We start from the raw sequence: 27374 nt of genomic DNA on the forward strand, positions 1-27374 counted from the left end.
AAAATGACCAATAATACCACATACAAGGGACAAATGCCATCGCACCATGACCAGACAACATAGTGACCAAATAATACCACATACAAGGGACAAATACCGCCACACCGTGACCAGACCACACAGTGACCGAATAATACCACATACAAGGGACAAATACTATCACACCATGACCAGACCACATATTATCACCACATAGTGATCGAATAATACCACATACAAGGGACAAATACCGCCACACCGTGACCAGACCACATAGTGACCGAATAGTACCACATACAAGGGTTAAATACCGCCACACCGTGACCAGATCACATATTATCACCACATAGTGACCGAATAATACCACATACAAGGGACAAATACTGTCACACCATGACCAGACCACATACAGGTGCATCTCACAAAATTAGAATATCATCAAAAAGTTAATTTATTTCAGTTCTTCAATACAAAAAGTGAAACTCATATTATATAGAGTCATTACACAGTGATCTATTTTAAGTGTTTATTTTTGTTAATGTTGATGATTATGGCTTACAGCCAATGAAAACACAAAAGTCATTGTCTCAGTAAATTAGAATAATTAACAAAAAACTCCTGCAAAGGCTTTCTAAGCGTTTAAAAAGGTCCCTTAGTCTGTTTCAGTAGGCTCCACAATCATGAGTAAGACTGCTGACTTGACAGATGTCCAGAAGGCAGTCATTGACAAACTCCACAAGGTCCTAGAGTTCCAATTTTCATTTGGAAATCAAGGTCCCAGAGTCTGGAGGAAGAGTGGAGAGGCCACAATCCAAGCTGCTATGTCTAGTGTGAAGTTTCTACAATCAGTGATGGTTTGGGGAGCCATGTCATCTGCTGGTGTAGGTCCACTGTGTTTTATCAAGACCAAAGTCAGTGCAGCCGTCTACCAGGAAATTTAAGAGCACTTCATGCTTCCCTCTGCCGACAAGCTTTTTGGAGATGGAAATTTCATTCTCCAGCAGGACTTGGCACCTGTCCACACTGCCAAAAGTACCAATACCTGGTTTACACACAACAGTATCACGGTGCTTGATTGGCCAGAAAACTCGCCTGACCTTAACCCCATAGAGAATCTATGGGGTATTGTGAAGAGGAAGATGAGAGACACCAGACCCAACAATGCAGACGAGCTGAAGGCTGCTATCAAAGCAACCTGGGCTTCCATAACACCTCAGCAGTGCCACAGGCTGATCGCCTCCATGCCACACCGCATTGATGCAGTAATTGATGCAAAAGGAGTCCCGACCAAGTATTGAGTGCATTTACTGAACATACATTTCAGTAGGACAACATTTCGAATTTTAAAATCGTTTTTCAAGCTGTTATAAAGTATTCTAATTTACTGAGATAATGACTTTTGTGTTTTCATTCGCTGTAAGCCATAATCATCAACATTAATAGAAATAAACACTTGAAATAGATCACACTGTTTGTAATGACTCTATATAATATATGAGTTTCACTTTTTGTATTGTAGAACTGAAATAAATTAACTTTTTGATGTTATTCTAATTTTGTGAGATGTACCTGTATTACCACCACATAGTGACTGAATACTACAATACTGAACATTAATAAAAAAAACCATAATACTAATATTACCATAGGTACCATTATAAACAGTATAGTATGTAGTGTATAGTGTCAGTGTACAGGTAACAGAGCACATTTCCAAATTTTCCCCAACTTCTACACTGCACCAGATGAAGAAAAAAAAAGTGACAGTGTCACCCTGCACAGTAGTAGGAACCCCCTCTCTGAAAACAGTATCCTCAAAAATAAAACACATCACACAAGTAATAATATCCTTTAATTAGCCCCTAAAGTAATAATGTCCTACATCCTGCCCTCATGTCTCCATCCTGCCCCCAATGTCTCCATCCTGCCCCCAATGTCTCCATCCTACCCCCAATGTCACTCCATCCTGCCCCCAATGTCTCCATTCGTCTCCATCCTGCCCCCAATGTCTCTCCATCCTGACCCCAATGTCTCTATCCTGCCCCCAATGCCTCTCCATCCTGCACCCAATGTCTCTCCATCCTGTCCCCATGTCTCTCTATTCTGCCTCCATGTCTCTCCATTCTGCTGCCCCCATATGTCTCTCCGTTCTGCCCCCCCTGTCTCTCCATTCTGCTGCCCCCATATGTCTCTCCATTCTGCTGCCCCCATATGTCTCTCCATTCTACTGCCCCCATATGTCTCTCCATTCTACTGCACCCATATGTCTCTCCATTCTGCTGCCCCATATGTCTCTCCATTCTGCCCCCATGTCTTTCCATTCTGCTGCCCCCATGTGTCTCCATTCTGCTGCCCCCATATGTCTCTCCATTCTACTGCCCCCATATGTCTCTCCATTCTGCCCCCCATGTCTCTCCATTCTGCTGCCCCCATATGTCTCTCCATTCTGATGCCCCCATATGTCTCTCCATTCTACTGCCCCCATATGTCTCTCCATTCTACTGCACCCATATGTCTCTCCATTCTGCTGCCCCCATATGTCTCTCCATTCTGCCCCCCATGTCTCTCCATTCTGCTGCCCCCATATGTCTCTCCATTCTACTGCCCCATGTGTCTCCATTCTGCCCCCCCATGTCTCTCCATTCTGCCCCCATGTCTTTCCATTCTGCTGCCCCCATGTGTCTCCATTCTGCTGCCCCCATGTGTCTCTCCATTCTACTGCCCCCATGTCTCTCCATTCTACTGCCCCCATGTCTCTCCATTCTACTGCCCCCATATGTCTCTCCGTTCTGCCCTCCATGTCTCTCCATTCTGCTGCCCCCATATGTCTCTCCATTCTACTGCCCCCATGTCTCTCCATTCTGCCCCCCATGTCTCTCCATTCTGCTGCCCCCATATGTCTCTCCATTCTACTGTCCCCATATGTCTCTCCATTCTGCCCCCCATGTCTCTCCATTCTGCTGCCCCCATGTCTCTCCATTCTGCTGCCCCCATATGTCTCTCCATTCTGATGCCCCCATATGTCTCTCCATTCTGATGCCCCCATATGTCTCTCCATTCTGCTGCCCCCAATGTCTCCCATTCTGACACTATGCTTCCCTCCTGTCCACACGGTACGGCTTTAAAAAAAAAAAAAAAAAAAGCTTCTTACCTATTCATCTCCATCTTGCCCCCAATGTCTCTCCATCCTGCCCCCAATGTCTCTCCATCCTGCCCCCAATGTCTCTCCATCCTTCACTTAATGTCTCTCCATCCTGCCCCCCATGTCTCTCCATTCTGCCCCCATGTCTCTCCATTCTGCTGCCCCCATATGTCTCTCCATTCTACTGCCCCATATGTCTCTCCATTCTGCCCCCCATATCTCTCCATTCTGCTGCCCCCATATGTCTCTCCATTCTGCTGCCCCATATGTCTCTCCATTCTGCCCCCATGTCTTTCCATTCTGCAGCCCCCATGTCTCTCCATTCTGCCCCCCATGTCTCTCCATTCTGCTGCCCCCATATATCTCTCCATTCTGATGCCCCCATATGTCTCTCCATTCTACTGCCCCCATATGTCTCTCCATTCTACTGCACCCATATGTCTCTCCATTCCGCTGCTCCCATATGTCTCTACATTCTGCCCCCCATGTCTCTCCATTCTGCTGCCCCCATATGTCTCTCCATTCTACTGCCCCATGTGTCTCCATTCTGCCCCCCATGTCTCTCCATTCTGCCCCCATGTCTTTCCATTCTGCTGCCCCCATGTGTCTCCATTCTGCTGCCCCCAAATGTCTCTCCATTCTACTGCCCCCATGTCTCTCCATTCTGCTGCCCCCATGTCTCTCCATTCTACTGCCCCCATATGTCTCTCCATTCTGCCCCCCATGTCTCTCCATTCTGCTGCCCCCATATGTCTCTCCATTCTACTGTCCCCATATGTCTCTCCATTCTGCCCCCCATGTCTCTCCATTCTGCTGCCCCCATGTCTCTCCATTCTGCTGCCCCCATATGTCTCTCCATTCTGATGCCCCCATATGTCTCTCCATTCTGATGCCCCCATATGTCTCTCCATTCTGCTGCCCCCAATGTCTCCCATTCTGACACTATGCTTCCCTCCTGTCCACACGGTACGGCTTTAAAAAAAAAAAAAAAAAAAAAAGCTTCTTACCTATTCATCTCCATCTTGCCCCCAATGTCTCTCCATCCTGCCCCCAATGTCTCTCCATCCTGCCCCCAATGTCTCTCCATCCTGCACTAAATGTCTCTCCATCCTGCCCCCCATGTCTCTCCATTCTGCCCCATGTCTCTCCATTCTGCTGCCCCATATGTCTCTCCATTCTACTGCCCCATATGTCTCTCCATTCTGCCTCCCATGTCTCTCCATTCTGCTGCCCCCATATGTCTCTCCATTCTGCTGCCCCATATGTCTCTCCATTCTGCCCCCATGTCTTTCCATTCTGCAGCCCCCATGTGTCTCTCCATTCTGCTGCCCCCATATGTCTCTCCATTCTGCTGCCCCCATATGTCTCTCCATCCTGCCCCCCATGTCTCTCCATTCTGCCCCGCATGTCTCTCCATTCTGCTGCCCCCATGTCTCTCCATTCTACTGCCCCATATGCCTCTCCATTCTGCCCCCATGTCTCTCCATTCTGCTGCCCCCATATGTCTCTCCATTCTGCTGCCCCCCATATGTCTCTCCACTCTGCCCCCATGTCTTTCCATTCTGCTGCCCCATGTGTCTCTCCATTCTGCTGCCCCCATATGTCTCTCCATTCTGCTGCCCCCATATGTCTCTCCATTCTGCTGCCCCAATGTCTCCCATTCTGACACTATGCTTCCCTCCTGCCCACATGGTGCGGCTTTAAAAAAAAAAGCTTCTTACCTATTGGCGCTCCAGCACCCGTCTATCCCATCACCAGAAGCATGATCGCTGGCGCATGACAGTGACGTCCATCCTGCCCACAATGTCTCTCCATCCTGCCCCCCATGTCTCTCCATTCTGCTGCCCCCATATGTCTCTACCATTCTGCTGCCCCCCATGTCTCTCCATTCTGCTGCCCCCATATGTCTCTCCATTCTGTTGCCCCCATATGTCTCCCATTCTGACACCATGCTTCCCTCCTGCCCCCACAGTGCGGCTTTAAAAAAAAAAAAAAGCTTAAAAATAAAAAAAGCTTCTTCTTACCTTTTGGCTCTCCCATCACCGGAAGCATGATCACTGGCGCATGACAGTGACGTTATACACCTGCAACGTGCGCACTGACTTCAGCCGCCGGCGGCTGTTAACAGTAGCCTCCCGCACAGCAATAGATTTAAAGTGAACCGGCATTCGAGGACGCAGGTTCACACTGACCGAATCGGCAGGGGGCTGCTGGAGGCCCTGTGAACACTGCCGCTGGGGCCCGGTGAGCAGAAGAACGGGCCCGATCGGGCCCCCTCAGCTCACCGGGTCCCATATGCCAGTAAGGGCAGTAATGCCTTGATGAGGTCTATAAAGCAGAGTGAAATCAATGGTGCTATATAAGTGAGTAAAAAAAAATAAATATATGCTCAATCACCACTCCAATCATTTCTGGAAGTAGACATCCTATCAGCTCCATAGAAGTGACTTTGAGGGCCCTATTCTCAGGATCGGTGGATGTCCCGGCAAGTAGACTCTCACCAATCTTGCATATATCACCTATCCTGAATGTATCTTGTGGAAATGTAAGGAGATGGACATATTGCTCGCGTTTCCCCTTGAAGAACAAGTCTGTTATCGTAATGTCAATTGTGCTATACGTTAAAGGTGTTAATGATGTGTGTTACTCGACAGAAGGGAAAGTGAGAGTTAATGGTTGGGACTAGCCCAAAGTGGGAGGTGCCGAGCTGAAGGCAGAGAGACAGCTTTTTGCCAGAACGTTAGACAGGGCCCAGTTTGAGTATAAAGCAGTCCTAAAGTCTGATCTGAGCAGTGCCGCATGACCTGGATGTCCCTAATATGAGAGGAGACCATGACATGGGATAGCGAGATCCTAGCAGAAGGAAAGAGAATCGTGATCGAAAATCAGAGTGATCGATTGGAGACGGGTCCAGGGGAAGGACGTTTAACAGTACGGCCCAGAGTTTATAACTCCGAGACGTAACGGGCCAAGACAGGACAGAGTATGTGAGACGAAGAAAGTGCCCCGGGCGGGAGTTCCAAGGCGTCAGAGAAGATAAGTACTGGTCATTCTGGCAACACAGTTTCCTTGAGAGGAAAGAAGATGCAGAACTGCTGGTTGAGAATAGGACTCTTGCTAACTGGACTGTAGTACTGAGCTGAGATGTGGTAAAATAGAGAGGAACGTTGAAGGTAGAGGACAAGCGAGTAAAAAGGAAGGAATTGAAATTGTGTAAAAAATAATATGTATTGTGAAAGAAACTTTCAAGTTTTGTGCCCTCTATCTACTGTATATAATCCCCTCCAAGTGATCTATGAGTAAAAAGTTTATTTTCGACTGGTGGTGTCCCTCATTGAACCGTAAAACACCGCGTCCTGGCCAACCAAAGTCATCAGTTACATGTAGCCTGCAAGGGCATAACACCCCCACACACCCAGCTAGGATGCCCACATCTTCATGTAATGTGTCGGGGCGTAAGAGATGAGTACCTCGCCCACAACTACCGCCCTGCACCACGTTACAGAAAGACCCTTTTAAATTGGCCTTTTTTTCAAGACAACTACATTGTATCCTCAACAAGCAAAAAAGAATTTCATTGGAATTATTGTCAAAAAATAAATAAAAGGCGAAAAGTAACTAAAATAATATACTGAGCAGCACTAAAAAATGATGACAACACTGAACATTGTGCCTGGAGCTGCCAAGCCTTAGTAATACCAGAGAGAGTTCTGTTCTCCCCATTGTTGTAACCACAAAACGCTGCAAAAGATATGAAAAAAAAGTGAAAAAGCTAAAAATAAAACAGGAGAAAATTGTTTGACAGCCGCTGTGACAGTCCTGGAACTGTCAGCGTAGTCTCTGCTGAATAATATCACATTGCTGGCAAATGTGTTTTATATCAGACACCTCCGAGGGCCACGCACAGATGAGGGGGCAGCGTCACCAGCGGCATATACCCATCAAGTGTAACCCTATAGAACTCGTCAGCTCCTCTATATAACAAATGCCACTATAACACTGGAAGTGTGACTCCGATAACAGCAGCCATTTAATTACATGGATCATAAATCACCTTGTGGTGCCTGTTCTGTCACAAGGCATTATGCCGGCACTTATAAGAGTAATCTATATTCCTCAGAGATACATTATCGGCTCTTAACTACATAGTATCAAGGCACTGCGCATAACAGACTGTGCTGTCTCCTGACAAAGCGCCATTACTAAATGCTTCTATGCCCCATACAAAAATGACAAAGCACCATTTCATAGATCATTGAGCAGCTCCTCTGTTGCACTTCTTGGAAGCGTATGAGTAAAATGCATATTACCAATTATGCTGCCAATTGGGTATATCCCAACACACCCTGCACTGGACAATGGTTGGAAATGGTTAGGCAGTGTCAAACATGAGCGATTGCGTGATCAGCAAAAATTGGCTCGTCTGATACTTATTCAACCTTTTATGATTTATGTCTTTCATTAATAAAAAAAAAAAGTAATTATTACAATTTGCCTATGGATAACTATTCCTCCACTGGATCCGTGCCTCTTCTCTCCCCACGTTCGGTTTATTTTCACAGAGCTTAACCCCTTCACACCTCAGCCAATTTCTGTTTTTTCGTTTTCTTTTTTTCCTCCACTTCTTCCAAGAGCCATCATTTTTTTATTTTTCCATCCACATAACCGTATCAGGGCTTGTTTTTTTGCGGGTTGAGTTGTATGTTTGAATAAAACCATTGATTTTATCATTTGATGCACTGGAAAGCGGGAAAAAATGTTTCAAGTGCGTTGAAATTGAAATGAAAAGTGCAATTCCACAACTGTTTTTGTTTTTTTATTCACCATGCTCACTATACGGTAAAACTGACCTGCCATTATGATTCTTCAGGTCAGTACGAGTGCAGATACCAAACATGTATAGTTTTTATTTTACTTGAAGTGATGAAAAAAAATTCAGAAATTTGTAAAAAAAAAATAATTTGCTTGTGTTGCCATTTCCAAAACCCATAAAGTTTTAATTTTTCAGGATCAGGGGCCGGGTGAGGGCTTATTTTTTGCACCCTGAGCTGACATTATTGATAGCATATTGGGGCAGATACGATGTTTTGATCGCAATCAGAAAAATGTAATTCTGTTTTTTTTTTTCGTTACTCTATTACTAATCGGATTAATTTATTTTATATTTTTATATTTTGATAAATTGGACTTTTATGAATGCAGTGATACCAAATATGTATTCTTTAAATTCCTTTATTTTTAATGGGGGCAAAAGGAGGGTGATTTTAACATATATATTATTTTTTTTAAACTTTATTTAATACTCCCCTTAGGGGACTTGCACCTGAGAACATCCGATCACTTGTACTATACATAGCAATACATCAGCACTGCTGTGTATAGCAAAAATCACGGTCTCCTATGCATGTCAGCTAAACACTGGGGTTCACAGGAGAACAGTCATGACAAGTACGGAGTTCTTCAGTACTTCCTTGATAGAAAAGCCCTGTGCGCCAAACCACAGGAGGCTTTGACGCCAAGAGAGCGCAAGGTGCAGATGTGTACAGGATTAGATGCTGCAGCCAGAGTGACAGGCAGCAGCAGGAATCGTGTACCAGCGGGGTGGTGGTTTCTTGCAGACAAGGTCCAGACGAGGTCTGGTGAGACCCAGAGTTCAGACTGCGCCAGTCAAGAACAGGATTCACGTCCTACACCAGTTAAGCCTCAGAGACCAGACGTCGCCTATCAGGAGCCAAGGTCTAGTCCTTTCCGCCCCAAGCCCAAGAGATTTCCGCCGACTTTCAAGCTGAGAGGATCCATGAAGAGACTGCGCCAGGAGAGGCACGCCTGCGATTGCAGAGGGACAACGCGAGTTAACTTACGGTACCGGGGACAACTGGGACTAGGACAACAGGTTGGGAGAGGGCCGGTTGGTGCATTGGAGGCTCAACGGGCTCTGATAGACTACGTCAGAGAGAGACTTGCGGCCTAGCATTAAAACCCGGTGACACCCACTAGGGTAAGAGCTACAGAGAGAACTTACGTGGTGACTCCCATGACTGGGCGCACCACCTTTGTGAAAAGAACATTACTTTATATAGTGAAAAACTTTCTTTGCTATTCCAAGCTTTATTGTTATTTTTTTAATGTTGATATGCCTTGTTACTAACACTACTTGTTTATAGTTACTTTAAATCACTGTAAAGTTACTGCTGTATATAAACAGAACTATATCGATCCCTGACTGATCCCACCTCGTGTTCCCTGTGCATCTGGACACCTGTATTACAGCAGCATCGGAGGTGTGCAGGGGCACTGAAACTGGCCGGACCAAGTGACCCAGCAAACTTCCGAGCAGTGCTTGCAAGCTCTATAACAAAGAGCTTGCAAGACAAACGTTCACCCAGCAAACTCTCCCAAATACATGATATCTCAGCTCAGCCGAATGTTTTCAATGAGGAGACACTTCTGGGCGCAGTTTATCTTCTCTGAAAAAAAAAGAATTGGGCATTTAAATTCCAACTGTTCAATCCTTCTCTCCCCCAACATCATCTCCATACACATCATAGGATAGGCAGGTCCTGCCGAAATCAGCAGGTCCAGCTGACATTCATTCAATGTGCAGCCACGTAATGGCCTCGGGTTCTGGGTCTGCCAGTTATTGTAACCTGTCAGGATGTTAATACCATATTAGTGGAAAAATATTTCATTTTTCATTCCATTTTTTCCACTTTGTTAATTCCTGAGAAGCAACTGAAGGGTTAATAAACTAGCTGACAGCAGTTTTGAATACTTTGAGGGATGCAGTTTCTAAAATGGTTTTATAAAGAAGGTAAAATCCGGTGCCACATGCGATAAATCCTTTTATTCCAAAATTAAAAATCACAACATGTCCCTAGGAGGGGAACAACTGGACGCGTTTCGAGGACACAGCCCCTTATTCGTCAGTATACAAATGAATTAAAAAACAACACATTTATAATAAAAACTGTGACCACCCCTAAACATGTGTGATAGATTAGTATACAAATTAGGATATTAACTCCTACTTAGACAAAATCTGCGTGCAACGAATTCTCATAGAATATTAAGATATAAACATAGGAGAAGAAAAAAAAATAAATTTTTTTATATATGTAATAGATTTGCCATATAAATGCACAGAAACAGAACATGCATATAATATTATAAATGCAAGCATATATGTATAATTTAATAAAAAAAAACATTCGATCTGATCTATAATTCATACCTTGCGGTATCCGTGCATTTATTTTCAATATCCATAATTTTTCTTTGTTATGTAGCATTTTTTCCCAATTACCGCCACGATGAGGACGTGGTTCTCTATGCCTCTAATATTTAATGTACTTATATTGCCCGCATGTACCTCCCTGAAATGTTTGGAGTGACCTGATAACCTGATAGATTTTGAGGCAGGATTTGCTCCTGTAATATGTTCTGATATTCTTGATTTAAGGGCTCTGATAGTACAGCCTATATAATATTTTGAACAGCTGACACAAGTTGCCATATAGACAACATGGGAGGTGTTACAATTTATATAAGACTCTATGTCATATTTTCTACCTGTGTGTAGATCAGAGAATCTTGAACCCATAGCGACATAGTCACAAGCTGCCCAGCTAGGCGAGCCCCTGAGGGCCGGAAATACTCTTCACCCAGCTCCCAGTAAATGAAAGGGGGACTTTGGCAGAGCCCTTCCCAGTCGCATTGTTGCTGGACAGCTGGCGTCTGGTGACGTGGCTGGTGCATAGTCAAGAACCAGGTAAGTACCTCTGCAAGAACTCCAGGAAGTGTAACCAGAAGAGAAAGCCCCAGAAAAGATAGCAAGACTAATGCTAGCACCACTCACCACCAGGCACATGGGAACTGCAATAAACAGCAAAGGACTAAGCAGGGAGCAGGTGTTATGATCTGCTACAGGGACTAAGGAAAGAAAGAACTGTCCCTACAATAGAACTAAACTAGATCCCTACGATGTAACGGGGAACCTGATCCTGCGATCAGACCCGCTAAAGTCCTCGGCTAGTCTGAACGAAGACCTATAGATGTGAGGGAGGGATCCCTACAAGAACTAGGGACTGGGATAAGTTTGGACACCTCCTAGCAGAAATAGTAGCAGTCAAAGACAAACACACAACAAAAAGCATAGAGGTCAGAAGACCTAGCAAAACTAACAGAGAACGGCAACAGAGCACCAAGCTAGCTCAAGAGTAGTAAATACAATGAAGTCCAGCAAGACCAGGAGGGCGGAGCCGGATTAAATAGGCAAAAATGGTCATGTGACCAGCAAACTAAAAAAAAAAACTAACAGGAGAGTTCTAACAGTACCCCCTCTTCTAAGAGGATCCTCCGGATCCCCTAGGCCCAGGCTTACCAGGAAACCTCCTGTGAAACGCTCTGACAAGTCTGGAAGCAGAAACATCATCCGCCCTCACCCATGAGTTATCCTCAGGTCCGAAACCCTTCCAAGCGATGAGATACTGCAAACTCCCTCTATACCGTCTAGAATTTAGGATGCGGGAAATTTCATATTCCCCGTCCTCCACCACCGGAGGAACAGTGGCAGAGGCGTCACCATCAGACACATCAGCTTTTTTCAACAGAGAAACATGAAACACCGGGTTAATCTTCCAGGACGTAGGAACCTCCAACCTAACAGCAGATTGGTTAACTATCTGAAGCACCTTAAAGGGCCCTACGAACTTGGGACCCAATTTTTTAGAAGGAATCCTCAATCGCAGATTCTTAGAGGACAACCAAACCATGTCACCAACAGCAAACAAAACCTCTTGCCGTTTCCTATCAAAGTACCTCTTAGATTTTTTGTTAGCCTCCTGAAGATTACCACGCACATCCGTCCAAACTCTCTCCAAATCACCGGAAAAACTCTCCTCCTCAGGCACAGCCGAAACCAATTTGGAGAATGACCCAAAAGACGGATGTCTCCCAGAACAACAAAAAAAAGGCGAACACCCAGCAGAAGAGGATGTATGGTTGTTAAGAGCAAATTCAGCAAGTGGCAGAAACTCAGACCACCCCTCTTGATTGTCTGCCACAAAACAACGCAAGAACTGCTCAACATCCTGGTTCTTCCTTTCTGTCTGGCCATTAGACTCAGGATGATATCCAGATGAAAACGACAAATGAACTCCCAACCTGTCACAAAAGGCACGCCAAAAACGAGCCACGAACTGAGGTCCCCTATCAGAAACAATGTCAGTAGGAACACCATGTAGTCTGACAATTTCCTTGACAAAGGCCTTAGCGAGTGTCTTAGCGCAAGGCAGTTTGATGAAGGGAACCAAGTGACACATCTTGCTAAAACGGTCCACGACCACCCAGATGACCGTGAAACCTTCAGAGGGGGGAAGGTCAGTAATAAAGTCCATAGCCAGATGTGTCCAAGGTGCACTAGGGACCTCCAGAGGGCAAAGCAACCCCGCAGCAGGAGCATGCGAAGACTTGGATCTAGCACACACAGTACATTGGCGCACCCACTTAATGATTTCCTTCTGCCATCCAGGCCACCAAAAACTGCGACCCACAAGTCTCTTGGTCTCAGAAATTCCTGGATGACCTGCCAACCGAGACTCATGACACTCAACAAACAAATCTCTCCTAAAGGTCCTAGGCACAAACAACCTCCCATGGGGAGTGTTAGATGGGGCATTCTCCTGAGCTTTAAGAATCTCATCCTCCAAAACGGAGTCCAAAGCAGCAATCACAACACCTTCTTGTAAAATGCTCTCCTCTTCCTCCTCAACACCGACCATGGGAGAAAAGCTGCGAGACAAAGCATCCGCTTTAACATTCTTGGTACCCAGGATGTAAGTAACGGAAAAATTAAACAGCGAGAAAAAAAGTGCCCACCTAGCCTCACGGGCATTCAAGCGCTTGGCAGCATCAAGATAGATCAGATTTTTATGATCAGTGAAAACCTGAATGGGAAATTCAGCACCTTCCAAGAGGTGACGCCAGTGTTCAAATGCGAGTTTAATAGCCAGCAATTCCCGATTACCAATATCGTAATTAAGTTCAGTCTCAGAAAAATTTTTTGAAAAAAAGGCACAGGGATGTACTCCATCCTTGTTTTCCTGAGACAACACCGCACCGACCCCCACCGAAGAAGCATCAACCTCAACCAAAAACGGCTTAGTCACATCAGGCTGCATAAGGATGGGAGCAGAGGTGAACCTCTCCTTTAGAAACACAAAAGCTTCAATGGCCTCAGAAGTCCACTGAACAGCATTAGCACCTTTCCTGGTGAGATCGGTCAGCGGTTTGACAATAATAGAACATTTTTTTATGAATTTTCTGTAATAATTGGCGAAACCCAAAAACCTCTGTATCGATTTCAAACCAATAGGCCTAGGCCATTCCTGCACAGCTTGAACTTTAACCGGGTCCATCTCAAAACCTTCACTGGAGATAATGTAGCCCAAAAAACTAATTCTCTGTACAGCGAACTCACATTTCTCCAGCTTAGCAAAAAGCGAATTGTCCATTAATAACTGTAATACCTCACGCACGCTCCGCCAATGAGACTCCAGATCAGGCGAATAAATCAGAATGTCATCCAAATACACAACCACATTTTTGCCGATTAAAGGTCTAAGGATGTCATTAATAAGATTCTGAAAAAATGCTGGAGCATTGGTAAGACCAAAAGGCATAACCAAATTCTCAAAATGACCCACAGGAGTGTTAAAAGCAGTCTTCCATTCATCACCCTCCTTCATGCGCAACAAATTGTATGCCCCCCGGAGATCAATTTTAGAGAACCACTTGGCCCCCACTAACTGGTTAAATAAATCAGGAATCAATGGCAGTGGGTAAGGATTGCGTACAGTAATTTTATTAATCTCACGAAAGTCCAGACAAGGACGTAAACCGCCATCTTTTTTTTTTACAAAAAAAATCCAACAGCCACAGGAGACTTGGAAGGCCTAATGTGACCGGCGGCCAAGCTTGTCTGTTTGTATTCCTCCAAAGCCTTTCTCTCAGGAATAGTAAGATTAAATAAATGACTTTTAGGAAGAGTCGCTCCAGGGACAAATTCAATGGTACAATCATAGTCTCTATGGGGAGGCAAAATTTGTGACTCCTCCTCAGAAAAAACTCTCCAAAAATCCTGAATAGGTGCAGGCAATTCCCCTTTATCCACAGCAGCAATACGTCCGTTACAACACTTGTCATAACACTTAGGGCTGCAGGACTTAATTTCATTGGTAGACCAATCCAGTACAGGATTGTGCAATTTTAACCAGGGTAACCCCAATATTACTGGAGAAGGCAAATTATCCAATACCACCAAATCCAAATTTTCTTGGTGAATACCATTAACAGTGAGGGGAAATTCACAGACCTTATGAGTAACACTCTTCAAGGGAGAGCCATCAACAGAAACCACAGCAATAGGGGATTACAAAGTTTTACGTTCTAATCTAAGTTTTTCCAAGAATCCCCCATCAATCACATTCAGAGTAGAACCACAATCCACAAATACCCGAAATTCAATTAATTCATCCTGAGCAGCAGGAATACTCCCTTAGAATTTAAACAGGCAATACGGGCATAACTGACCATTTTTTCTTCTTTCTTCAAAAGATGTTCTATATGCCGCGATCTATAGTGATCGCGGCATATAGAAGCTAGAAGGAGGAGAGGGGGTCGTCTTACTTACCTCTCCGACGACCCCTGATACCTTCCAGGACCTGGGGTTGCTATGGCAGCTGGAGGTCACATGACCGCCTCCAGATCTGCCATATATGGCATCCTGCCTGGCTCAGCCTGCAGCTGATGCCAGGCAGGAGACTGACTGTGAAACAGTCAGCGAAGATCTCATGTAATGTAATACATGTCTATAACATTACATGAGATCAGTGATCAGAAAAATAAAAATTAATGTCCCATACAGGGACTAAGTAAAAATGTAAAAAAAAGTAAAAAAAGTTTTTAAACTGTTAAAAAAAAAATCACAAAATAAATAAAAATAAATAAAATATTAAACCAATAAATCCATATATTTTTACAAAACCAAAAAAAGTACACATATTTGGTATCGCCGCGTCCGAAGCAACCCGAGCTATAAAACTGTCACACTAATTAACTCCTTCTGTGCACACCGTAATAAAAATAAATAAAAAACAGAGCAAAAAAATATGCTGTTCATCATATCGCCAAACAAAAAGTGGAAAAAAATGCGATCAAAAAACAAAATAGAAATAAAAATGGTACCGCTGAAAACGTCATCTTGTTCCGCAAAAAAAAAGCCACCATACAGCTCCATCAGCCGAAAAATAAAAAAGTTATAGCGCTCAGAATAAAGCAATGTAAAAAAAATATTTTTTTCTATAAAATTGTTTTATTGTGTAAAAGCGCCAAAACATAAAAAAAATACAGTAAGTATAGTATCGCTGTAAACGTACTGACCCGAAGAATAACGCTGCCTGATCACTTTTACCACACGCAGAACGGCATAAAAAAAAACCTCAAAAAACAATTCCTGAATTGTTTGTTTTTGTTAATTTTACCTCACAAAAAACGGAATAGAAAGCGATCAAAAAATGTCACGTACCCAAAAATGGTACCAATAAAAATGTCAACTCGTCCCGCAAAAAGCAAGCCGTCACATGACTCTGTCGGCCGAAATATGGAAAAATTATAGCTCTCAAAATATGGTGATGCAAAAACTAGATTTTGCAAAAAAAAAGCGTCTTAGTGTGTGACAGCTGTCAGTCATAAAAACCCGATATAAATCTGGTATCTCTGTAATCGCACCGACCCGAAGAATAAAGTAATCTAATCAGTTATATCACACTAGAAACGGCGTAAAAAAATAAATAAAACCAATTCTTCACCTGCTACTGATTTGTTTATTTATGTCTCCCAAAGATCAGGGGTTTCATCTGAATTACATCACTTGGAAATTTAGATGGAAACCCCGATGTAAGTGCTCAGCCTAGAGCGCCGGATAAATGTTACGTAAAATGTTCCCAATAAAAGCTTCATCTCAGTGCTCAAAAAAAGCTAGTCCCCACTCAGGTCCGTCATCTGTTAAAAATATAAGGGACTTCCAAGTTACTGGTAGCAGAAAGGCTCTGGAAAAGCAAAATGGTCCTTGCCCCCCAAAAGAAATTCAGAAAATTTAGTGCTCCCAAATCCAAATGCCTATTCTACAATAATTTGTTCTCCAATTGTCAAATAGCACTCCGTCCCCCCCAGATCTCGCTGTATGGCTGAGCGCTACGATACAGCCACATATGGGGTATTGCCACTTTTAGAAGAAATTGTGTGACACATTTTGGCACCATTTTTACCCATTGCCCTGTGTGAAAATGTAAAATCTGAGGGTAAAACATTTTTTTGTGGTAAAAATATAATTATGTTTTTTTCACTGCCCAATGGTATAAATTTAAAAATTTAAAAATACTCACTACTTCCCTAGATGAATTCCTTGAGAGGTGTAGTTTACAAAATGGGGTCACTTGTGGGGGTTTCTGCTGTTTTGGCATGTCAGCGACTCTTCAAATGTGACATGGTGTCTGCAACCTATCCCAGCCAACATAGCGCTCCTTTCTCTTCCGAACCCTGCCGAACACCAAAGCAGTGGTTTTCCCCCACATATGGGGTATCGGCGTACTCAGGAGAAATTGCACAACAAATTTCATGGTGCAATTTATCCTGTTACCCTTATGATAATGCAAAATTAGGGAATGAAAAACATTTTTTGTGGGAAAAATGTGAAAATTTTATTTTTATGGCTCAATATTATAAACTTCTGTGAAGCAGCTGGGGGTGCAAGGTGCTCACCACACATCTAGATAAGTTCCCTAAGGGGTCTAGTTTCCAAAATGGTGGCACTTGTGGGGGGTTTCCACTGTTTAGGCACATTAGGGGCTCCCCAAATGTGACATGGCGTCCGCTAATTATTCAAACAAATTTTACATTCAAAAAGTCAAATGGCGCTCCTTCCCTTTCAAACCCTGCCATGCGCCCAAACAGTAATTTGCCTCCACATATGGGGTATCGGCGTGTTCAGGAGAAATTGCACAACAAATTTAATGGTGCAATTTATCCTATTACCCTTATGATAATGCAAAATTAAGGGATGAAAAACGGTTTTGTGGGAAAAATGTGAAAATTTTATTTTTACAGCTCAATATTATAATCTTCTGTGAAGCACCTTGGGGTTCAAGGTGCTCACCACACATCTAGATAAGTTCCTTAAGGGGTCTAGTTTCCAAAATGGTGTCACTTGTGGGGGGTTTCCACTGTTTAGGCACATCAGGGGCTCCCCAAATGCAACATGGCGTCCGCTAATTATTCAAACAAATTTTACATTCAAAAAGTCAAATGGCGCTCCTTCCCTTTCAAACGCTGCCGTGCGCCCAAACAGTGGTTTGCCTCCACATATGGGGTATCAGCGTGTTCAGGAGACATTGCACAACAAATTTCATGGTGCAATTTATCCTATTACCCTTATGATAATGCAAAATTAAGGGATGAAATACGGTTTTGTGGGAAAAATGTGAAAATTTTATTTTTACAGCTCAATATTATAATCTTCTGTGAAGCACCTTGGGGTTCAAGGTGCTCACCACACATCTAGATAAGTTCCCTAAGGGGTCTAGTTTCCAAAATGGTGTCACTTGTGGGGGGTTTCCACTGTTTAGGCACATCAGGGGCTCCCCAAATGCAACATGGCGTCCGCTAATTATTCAAACAAATTTTACATTCAAAAAGTCAAATGGCGCTCCTTCCCTTTCAAACGCTGCCGTGCGCCCAAACAGTGGTTTGCCTCCACATATGCGGTATCAGCGTGTTCAGGAGAAATTGCACAACAAATTTCATGGAGCAATTTTTCCTATTACCCTTATGATAATGCAAAATTAAGGGATGAAAAACGTTTTTGTGGGAAAAATGTGAAAATTTTATTTTTACAGCTCAATATTATAAACTTCTGTGAAGCACCTGGGGGTTCAGGGTGCTCACCACACATCTAGATAAGTTCCCTGAGGGGTCTAGTTTCCAAAATGTTGTCACTTGTGGGGGGTTTCCACTGTTTAGGCACATCAGGAGCTCTCCCAACGCAATATGGCGTCTGCTAATTATTCAGACAAATTTTACATTCAAAAAGTCTAATGGCGCTCCTTCCCTTCCGAGCCCTGCCGTGCGCCCAAACAGTGGCTTTCCCTCACATATGGGGTATCAGCACGCTCAAGAGAAATTGCACAAAAAAATTTGGGGTCCATTTTTTCCTGTTACCCCTGTGAAAATAAAAAAAATTGGGTCTAAAGTAACATTTTTGTGAAAAAAGTTAAATGTTCATTTTTTTCTTCCACATTCCAAAAATTCCTGTGAAGCACCTGAAGGGTTAATAAAGTTCTTGAATGTGGTTTTGAGCACCTTGAGGGGTGCAGTTTTTAGAATGGTGTCACTTTTGGGTATTTACTGTCATAAAGACCCCTCAAAGTGACTTCAAATATGATGTGGTCCCTAAAAAAATGTTTTTGTAAATTTTGTTGGAAAAATGAGAAATCGCTGGTCAACTTTTAACCCTTATAGCTCCCTAACAAAAAAAAATTTTGGTTCCAAAATTGTGCTGATGTAAAGTAGACATGTAGGAAATGTTATTTATTAACTATTTTGTGTGACATATCGCTCTGATTTAAGGGCATGAAAATTCAAATTTTGAAAATTGCCAAATTTCCGATTTTTTCACAAATAAACGCAAGTTATATCGAAGAAATTTTACCACTATCATGAAGTACAATATGTCATGAAAAAACAATCTCAGAATCAGGGGAATACATTGAAGCGTTCCAGAGTAATTACTTCATAAAGTGACAGTGGTCAGAAATGAAAAAATTGGCCACGAAGGCAAAAACAGGCTCTGGCGCGAAGTGGTTAAGTTCTCTCCAGTCTGTCATATCTTCGTTCATACATACTTTCAGAATCTTCTACATTTACGCTCAATAGTTTTAATACCTTTTTTATCAAAAAGAGGAACTAGTTACCACCATGGAAAATTGTAAATAATTCATCTTCTATGACGGCCGAAAACATTTTTGTCAGATCATTATACAGAGTGCCTCGAAATTAAGGGGCTGTCCATATAATGCCTGGATGTGCCAGGTCCCCCAGGTGGGGGGGTCTCTTTTCAGCTGCTCTCCACTATTCAGAAGAGTGTAGTCTGTGTACATGTTGGAATTTTGCTGCGTTTTTTTAAGCGCAAAAAACAGATTACATATAGGTTACAGACTGTCATGCATTTGTCATTGATCCATTACAATTAGGACTCGTGCAGTCAACCGTAATAATCAGAAGAGTGCTATCCATCGTTTTGACGGATAGCCCTCATTCTCATGTTATTCTAAGGGGCCGTGCACATGTCCGATTTTTTGCTCGGACAGAACCAGCCCGAAGACAAAAAATCGCAGCATGTTCGAGTTTGATCCCAAATTCAGATCACACTCGGCCATGAAGGTCAATTAGTCTGCAGAAAACAGATGATATGTGAGTGCGGTCCGATTTTCATGGACTGACACAATGGAGAAGATGGAGAATTTTTTCTTTCCATCTTCTCCTCATCTGAGAGAATCAGATCACACTCTGATAAAGCAGTGGTACAAGGAAGAGTAAGCATCTTTCAAGAAAGCAGGAAAATGCTCCATCGCAGCATGGTAGTCTCCACTGTTTGTAAAGGCCTTATAGATGAAAGAATAATGATCCGGCCCTTTCCTCACATGAACTAAAACCTGTGGTTGTTCAAAAATAAAATTAATCATTAAAAATATAAATTGCCTAAAAATTGACCACAGTGCAGCCTTATAGATTTACTTGTTTTAATGGATAGTGTGTTTTGATGTACAGTAACTTTTCACCTGATAATACTTACACTTTCCCCTTCAATGTTTTGAAAAAGCTTTGGGTCATCGAAGTCACACGATTCGCTTGTTGTTGGCAACTGGCTGAAGACAAAAGACGATATCACAATTATTTGATTAACGTCAATGATGGAAAGTATTACCTGGAGATATAAAAGGTTTTAATGCACATGAATGCGCTATGGTGGCAATGTCCTAGTGGAAGACCCACCATATTCCAGCCAGGGACGTAACTATAAAGGTTCATAGGTAGAAGTCACCCTGGTGTCTTGGACAGCACCACTGTCCTCCTACCACATAGGAAAACACTAGTAATATATACATTTTACATTGGGGTCCAGGATCTTCAAGTTGCACATCTGGTTTAATCAGAGTGCACCACGTGTGGACCAACCACGGGAAATTCGCTAATTTCATAATAAGAACTGTATCTTGGTCACAGAAGAGAAATGATGATATAGAATTGAAAATAATAGTACTGCCTATCCATACAGAAAGAACAAGATATTAATTTACTCACTATTATCAGACCAGCAATTAGTTTGAAGTGTACAGAAACAAAACTATATAAAGTTTGACTCAATTTAAACACCTTACAAAAACCTCAACTTAAAGGAATCTAACAAATGAGAGTTCCCTTTTAACAAAGCCACAAATGCAGAATAAATATAACAAGTCAGACCCAAGCAATACAAAGTATATGTCAAATATTTTTAAACATATTTAACAATTAATCTACTGCACCTATATCTGTGACAGATGGGGAAAAAAACGTCACCACCACTTCATCCGTTTTTAGCAGGCAGAGGTCCTCTTACACAGCTTTAAGGGGTATATTCAGCTTTACAAACATTGTTTATAGCGCCAATCAGCTAAAATAAAAATCAAGCAATGTTTTAAAAGATGACCGGTCACCAGGTCCAATCTAGTCATTTTTTGCTTTTATTTAATTCCAGCTGTTCCCGATTACTCCTTTTTTTGTTGTTTTTTAAATATGGAGAATTAGTCTATGTTCACACGTTACAAATTAAAAGCTGCGTTTTACAGTACCAGCAACAGCTATGAGATTTCAGAAATCTCATGCACACACGTTGTTTTTTTCCTGACTGAATTGGAAAACTGCTGCGCTTTTGAAAACTGCAGCATGTCACTTCTTTCAGCATTTTTTTCACCCGTAGAAAGCAATGTGTAAGTGCAAAAACACAGCGAAAACACAGGTTTCAGTTTTTTGCTGTGTTTTTAATGAAAAAAGCAGGTAAAGCAGCATGTGAATCCCATTTATTTTTATGATTTTCCCAACTTTAAACCATAATGTCTTGGTGTCATCACATGAGCATGGCAGTTAGGATTAGTACAATTTAATTAAATTAGTGATCTGTGTAAAGTAAACATTGGCTGACCAAGGTGTGAAATTTAATAATACCTGACCATATCAAGGGCTGACCAAAGTGTGAAAGTAAACAGTGTCCTACAAACTCAATGCACTGCCAATGTCTTAGGTAAACTATTCCCGACCAATTCACCTCCCCCTGCTGTTACATTTGTAATTGTGTATTGCCATTTTTTCAAAAAATGGTTTTATGGTGTCTTGCATTGGTGACCTAACACCTTGCATTGTTCATGCTTCTGTGGTGAACTTTGGGATCCTGAAAAATGCAGCAAAACCTGCTTTTTGTAAGCAGTTTCTTTACTGCCAAGAGATCAGGTTTTGCCTGTAAAAAAAAAACAAACAGCAAAAATGCAACGTGTGAACATAGCCTTACCGAGATGTGTTTTTTTATTTGCTGTATATTTTATGGTCTTTACAAGGGGGTGTGTTTCACAGGATAATAATGCAGAGGAGCCTAAATACATGCCCCAGAGGATCCAGTGAGCCCTGCCCCCTTGTAAAGACTGTAAATATTAGCAGTAAAAAAAAGTCCATATCTCTGAAACTATAGAGTGGATTTAAAAAAAAAAAAATGGAATACTCAGGGGAGCATCAGGAACAGAACAAGAGCAAAAAGAGTCACTTTTCACCTGGTCACAGGTCCTCTTTAAATAGTTTTCAACCTTATACTGGTCTGTGTTTACAATTTCTATGCATACCTATATATTTTCATGGTCACAGATTTAAAAAAAAATCCCTGTATAGTCTTGCACTGATACTGCCTTCCATTTGTCACCTGCATCTTGCTAATATTTATTAGGATCAAAGTATGAAAGAGAGAACTGCAGGATGAGACTACACAAGGTTGGTTTGTAGTCTGTAACCATGGAAACATACAGTTAGGTCCATATATATTTGGACAGAGACAACATTTTTCTAATTTTGGTTCTAGACATTACCACAATGAATTTTAAACAAAACAATTCAGATGCAGTTGAAGTTCAGACTTTCAGCTTTCATTCGAGGGTATCCACATTAAAATTGGATAAAGGGTTTAGGAGTTTCAGCTCCTTAACATGTGCCACCCTGTTTTTAAAGGGACCAAAAGTAATTGGACAATAGACTCCAAGGCCATTTCATGGACAGGTGTGGGCAATCCCTTCGTAATGTCATTCTCAATTAAGCAGATAAAAGGCCTGGAGTTGATTTGAGGTGTGGTGCTTGCATCTGGAAGGTTTTGTTGTGAAGTAATCATGCGGTCAAAGGAGCTCTCCATGCAGGTGAAACAAGCCATCCTTAAGCTGCAAAAACAGAAAAAACCCATCCGAGAAATTGCTACAATATTAGGAGTGGCAAAATCTACAGTTTGGTACATCCTGAGAAAGAAAGATAGCACTGGTGAACTCATCAATGCAAAAAGACCTGGGTGCCCACGGAAGACAACAGTGGTGGATGATCGCAGAATAATCTCCATGGTGAAGAGAAACCCCTTCACAACAGCCAACCAAGTGAACAACACTCTCCAGGAGGTAGGCGTATCAATATCCAAATCTACCATAAAGAGAAGACTGCATGAAAGTAAATACAGAGGGTTCACTGCACGGTGCAAGCCACTCATAAGCATCAAGAATAAAAAGGCTAGACTGGACTTTGCTAAAAAACATCTAAAAAAGCCAGCACAGTTCTGGAAGAACATTCTTTGGACAGATGAAACCAAGATCAACCTCTACCAGAATGATGGAAAGAGAAAAGTATGGCGAAGGCGTGGTACAGCTCATGATCCAAAGCATACCACATCATCTGTAAAACACGGCGGAGGCAGTGTGATGGCTTGGGCATGCATGGCTGCCAGTGGAACTGGGTCACTAGTGTTTATTGATGATGTGACACAGGATAGAAGCAGCCGAATGAATTCTGATGTATTCAGAGCCATACTGTGTGCTCAGATGCAGCCAAATGCAGCCAAACTGATTGGTCGTCGTTTCATACTACAGATGGACAATGACCCAAAACATAAAGCCAAAGCAACCCAAGAGTTTGTTAAAGAAAAGAAGTGAAATATTCTTGAATGGCCAAGTCAGTTACCTGATCTCAACCCAATTGAGCATGCATTTCACTTGTTAAAGACTAAACTTCAGACAGAAAGGCCCACAAACAAACAGCAACTGAAAACCACCACAGTGAAGGCCTGGCAGAGCATCAAAAAGGAGGAAGCCCAGCATCTGGTGATGTCCATGAGTTCAAGACTTCAGACAGTTATTGCCAACAAAGGGTTTTGAACCAGGTACTAGAAATGAACATTTTATTTACAATTATTTAATCTGTCCAATTACTTTTGGTCCCTTTAAAAACAGGGTGACACATGTTAAGGAGCTGAAACTCCTAAACCCTTCATCCAATTTTAATGTGGATACCCTCAAATGAAAGCTGAAAGTCTGAACTTCAACTGCATCTGAATTGTTTTGTTTAAAATTCATTGTGGTAATGTCTAGAACCAAAATTAGAAAAATGTCTCTGTCCAAATATATATGGACCTAACTGTAAATTGGCATAGAAACGATAGGCACAAATTGGTAAGACTATCTGCAAAGTCCTTTTGTTTGCATTACAGATGCATCAGAGGAATAAAACAAAATTCATTGCAAAGGTGGATATATGGTAGCTAAATATCAAAAATTCCAAATTAAAATCTGAAAAAATGTCACGGTATGAACACTGCACTGGCACTTTGTACTGGCACTCTGCACTGGCACATTGTACTGGCACACTGCACTGGCATATTGTCCTGGCACACTGCACTGGTACATGGTACTGGCACATTGTACTGGCACACTGCTCCGAGTATGACCTGCCTTACAACTACACAGAATTGATGTTCAGTACACAGAATTCTTTCTTCTAATTTTTCAACAGTTTAATAGAAAATACAAGAAATACACAACTATACAACATAACAAGTACAATCTACACACGTCCAATAATGGGCACACTCTGGGTAAGATTTATAAAAACTAGTGCATTGCTTTCATTTTTCAACCTTCGCAAATAAAAGAAATAAATTAGATTTGTAATCTGATTGGTTGAAATAAAGCACACCTCTGTTTTCAGATGCACTCTTTTTTAGAACTCTTTCTACTTCTTAAAGGGGCCCTACACTTTAATAAAATGATGTCCCGCAGACAGGAATATGTGATTTTATGAATACGATGTCTAATTATTTGCCAATGATCAGGCTTATGGGTACAGGGAGCAGTAAGGTAGCTGTGTCACATTAACTCCCCTCCAGGACAACGGTACACTTTGAATAGCTATATTCACCCGGCAGCCAGTACTAATGATCTCTCCATACACATTCATTATCGGTGTTGCCGAGTGTGCATGTGTTTTCAAGGAAATAAGCTGCTGCCAGATATCTTTGTATCTATTTTGAGAATAAAAGGATTGGGCATATTGAAATTCATCATGCCCAATCCATTTTTTCCCAACATATGCAAAACAAAAGTTGGCAGAACATTATATAGGTACAGCTCATCTAACTGTTCTGTGTATAGCCATCTTTAGAGGTATTCTCTCATGAACAGAAGTGCTCATGCTTTAGAATAGGTGTTTTACATAGAATAACAGTGGCAGTCAAGAGATACCTGACCCAGCAAGCCCCATGATCGTAGAGGCAGAACCAATACGAAGTGCATACAGTTAGGTCCAGAAATATTTGAACAGTGACCGAATCTTCATGGTTTCAGCTCTGCAGGCCACTATTTTTTATTTATAATGAAACAAATGAGATGCAACTGAAGTGTAGACTTTCAGGTTTAATTAAGGAGGTTGAACAAAATTATACTGTGAAATGTTTAGGAATTGCAACTATTTTCTTCAAAGCCTCCTCATTTCAGGGGCTCAAAAGTAATTGGACAAATTAACTTTACCATAAATAAAATGTTACTTTTTAATACTTTGTATAGAATCCTTTGTAGGCAATGACTGCCTGAAGTCTGGATGCCATGGATGTCACCAATCACTGAGTTTCCTCCTTTCTGATGCTTTGCCGGCCTTTACTGCAGCTGATGCAGTTGTTGCTTGTTTGTGGGACTTTCTGCCTTAAGTTTTGTCTTATATGTAAGTACTCGGCACTCAAAAAATGATATTCATGAAAATGATGCAATTTGATTACTTAGATATATTACGTAAAGGGTGTAACCTTAACTCGAGCACCACGCCAAACACTGAGTGCCGTACACCTATTTGATTAAGCTTTGTCTTAGTCATGTGAAATGCTGCTCGATGGGTTTGAGATCAGGTGATTGACTCGCCCATTGCAGAATATTCCACTTCTTTGCTTTCGCAGTATGTTTTGGGTCATTGTCCATCTGTACTGTGAAGCGCCGTCCAATCATCCTTGCTGCATTTGGTTGAATCTGAGCAGAAAGTATAACCCTATACACTCCAGAATTCATCCGGCTGCTTCCGTCTTCAGTCACAACATCAATAAACACTAGTGACCCAGTGCAATTGGAAGCCATGCATGCCCATCCATCACACTGCTTCCACCATGTTTTACAGAAGATGTGGTGTGCTTTCAATCATGAGCCGTTCCAAATCTTCCCCATACTTTCTTCTTCCCATCATTCTTGTACAGGTTGATCTTAGTTTTATCAGTCCAAATAATGCTTTTCCAGAACTGGGCTGGCTTCTTTGGATGTTTTTGGCAAAGTCTAATCTGACCCTTCTATTTTTAAGACTGAATAATGGTTTGCACATTGCAGAGAACCCTCTGTATTTGCGCTCATGAAGTCTTCTCTTTATGGTAGACACCTACTTTCTCGAAAGTGTGCTTCACTTGGGTGCTAAGAGGTTTTTTTTTCCACCATGGAAAGGATTCTGCGATCATCCACCACTGTCTTCTGTGGACGTCCAGGCCTTTTTGAGTTCCCAAGCTCACCAGTGCGCTCTTTTTTTTACAGAATGTACCAAACTGTTGATTTGGCCACTCCTAACATTTCTTTTATCTCTCTAATAGATTTATTTTTTTCTGCCTAATGATCGTGTGTTCCTCTTCCACGAAGAGCTCCTTTGACAGCATGTTGTGGGTTCACAGCATCAGCTTCCAAATGCAAATGCCACACCTGGAATCAGTTCCAGACCTTTTACCTGTTTAATGCTTATGGATTAACAAGGCCTCTGCAGCCCATTTAAGAGTTTTTTAGATAATTGTCCAATTACTTTGGGTCCCTTTAAAAAGAGGCAGCTACATATTAAAGAACTGTAATTCCTAACCCTTTACTCCAATTAGGATGTGAATACCCTCAAATTAAAGCCAATAGTCTTCACTTTAAGCCCATATTGATTATATAAATGTATCTTCAATATGTTTTAGTAAAAACCTAAAATGTCAAAACTTGTGTCACTGTCCAAATATTTCTGGACCTAACTGTATGTAGGAAAATTGCACCAGTCCCAGCTCCTAGGACCCCACAATATTAAAAAGATAGAGCCCCTTTAATTACTTCTACTAATTCTCCGAGATCAAACACCATCTCGCAGGCTGACTTCCTGCCTGTTGCATCTTACTGCATTCTTCTAGAACTCCCTCCATATTGTTAAAGGGTGTGCAATGCTCTATATTTCAAAGAAAAAAGAAAACACAAGGTCATTTCAGTGCAAGAGTTAGCGGAAATATCAATAATCACATCTAACCTTGTACGTTATGGTACCGTATCCGGGGGGGGCTTTGAAAGTGAATCTGCCCTGCATTTGGAAATGGCTCCTAACAGTAACGAGGATATAAATGTCTGAGCGTTCGGCCAAAGCATTAAATTGCCTGAAAATAATTACTATGCGAGATCCTTTCAATAGACGCAAAAGAAGAAAAACACCTAATCAGTGGACGCCATTGGGGCCTCTCCATGATGACTTTTCTCCCTTGTATACACATAAAGGTCATGTATTCATGAATAATAAGAATAATTTATACATATGTCGAGGAGGAGAG

At 42.0% G+C, this 27374-nt stretch overlaps 1 protein-coding gene across 4 annotated transcripts in view; it reads right to left on the reverse strand.

Moving 5' to 3' along the window:
• ATP8A2 (ATPase phospholipid transporting 8A2) overlaps positions 1–27374 on the reverse strand; it is a 999149-nt gene that overhangs the window by 704979 nt on the left and 266796 nt on the right. For all 4 annotated transcript variants that reach the window (XM_073662455.1, XM_073662456.1, XM_073662454.1 and 1 more), the window contains one exon: positions 20028–20100. In XM_073662455.1, coding sequence (XP_073518556.1) covers positions 20028–20100 — 73 coding nt within the window. The remainder of the gene's footprint in view (positions 1–20027; positions 20101–27374) is intronic.

Source organism: Phyllobates terribilis, unplaced genomic scaffold (assembly GCF_046119375.1).
Source record: "Phyllobates terribilis strain yellow unplaced genomic scaffold, ASM4611937v1 Scaffold_2__4_contigs__length_985480577, whole genome shotgun sequence".
NCBI classification, from domain to species: Eukaryota; Metazoa; Chordata; class Amphibia; order Anura; family Dendrobatidae; genus Phyllobates; species Phyllobates terribilis.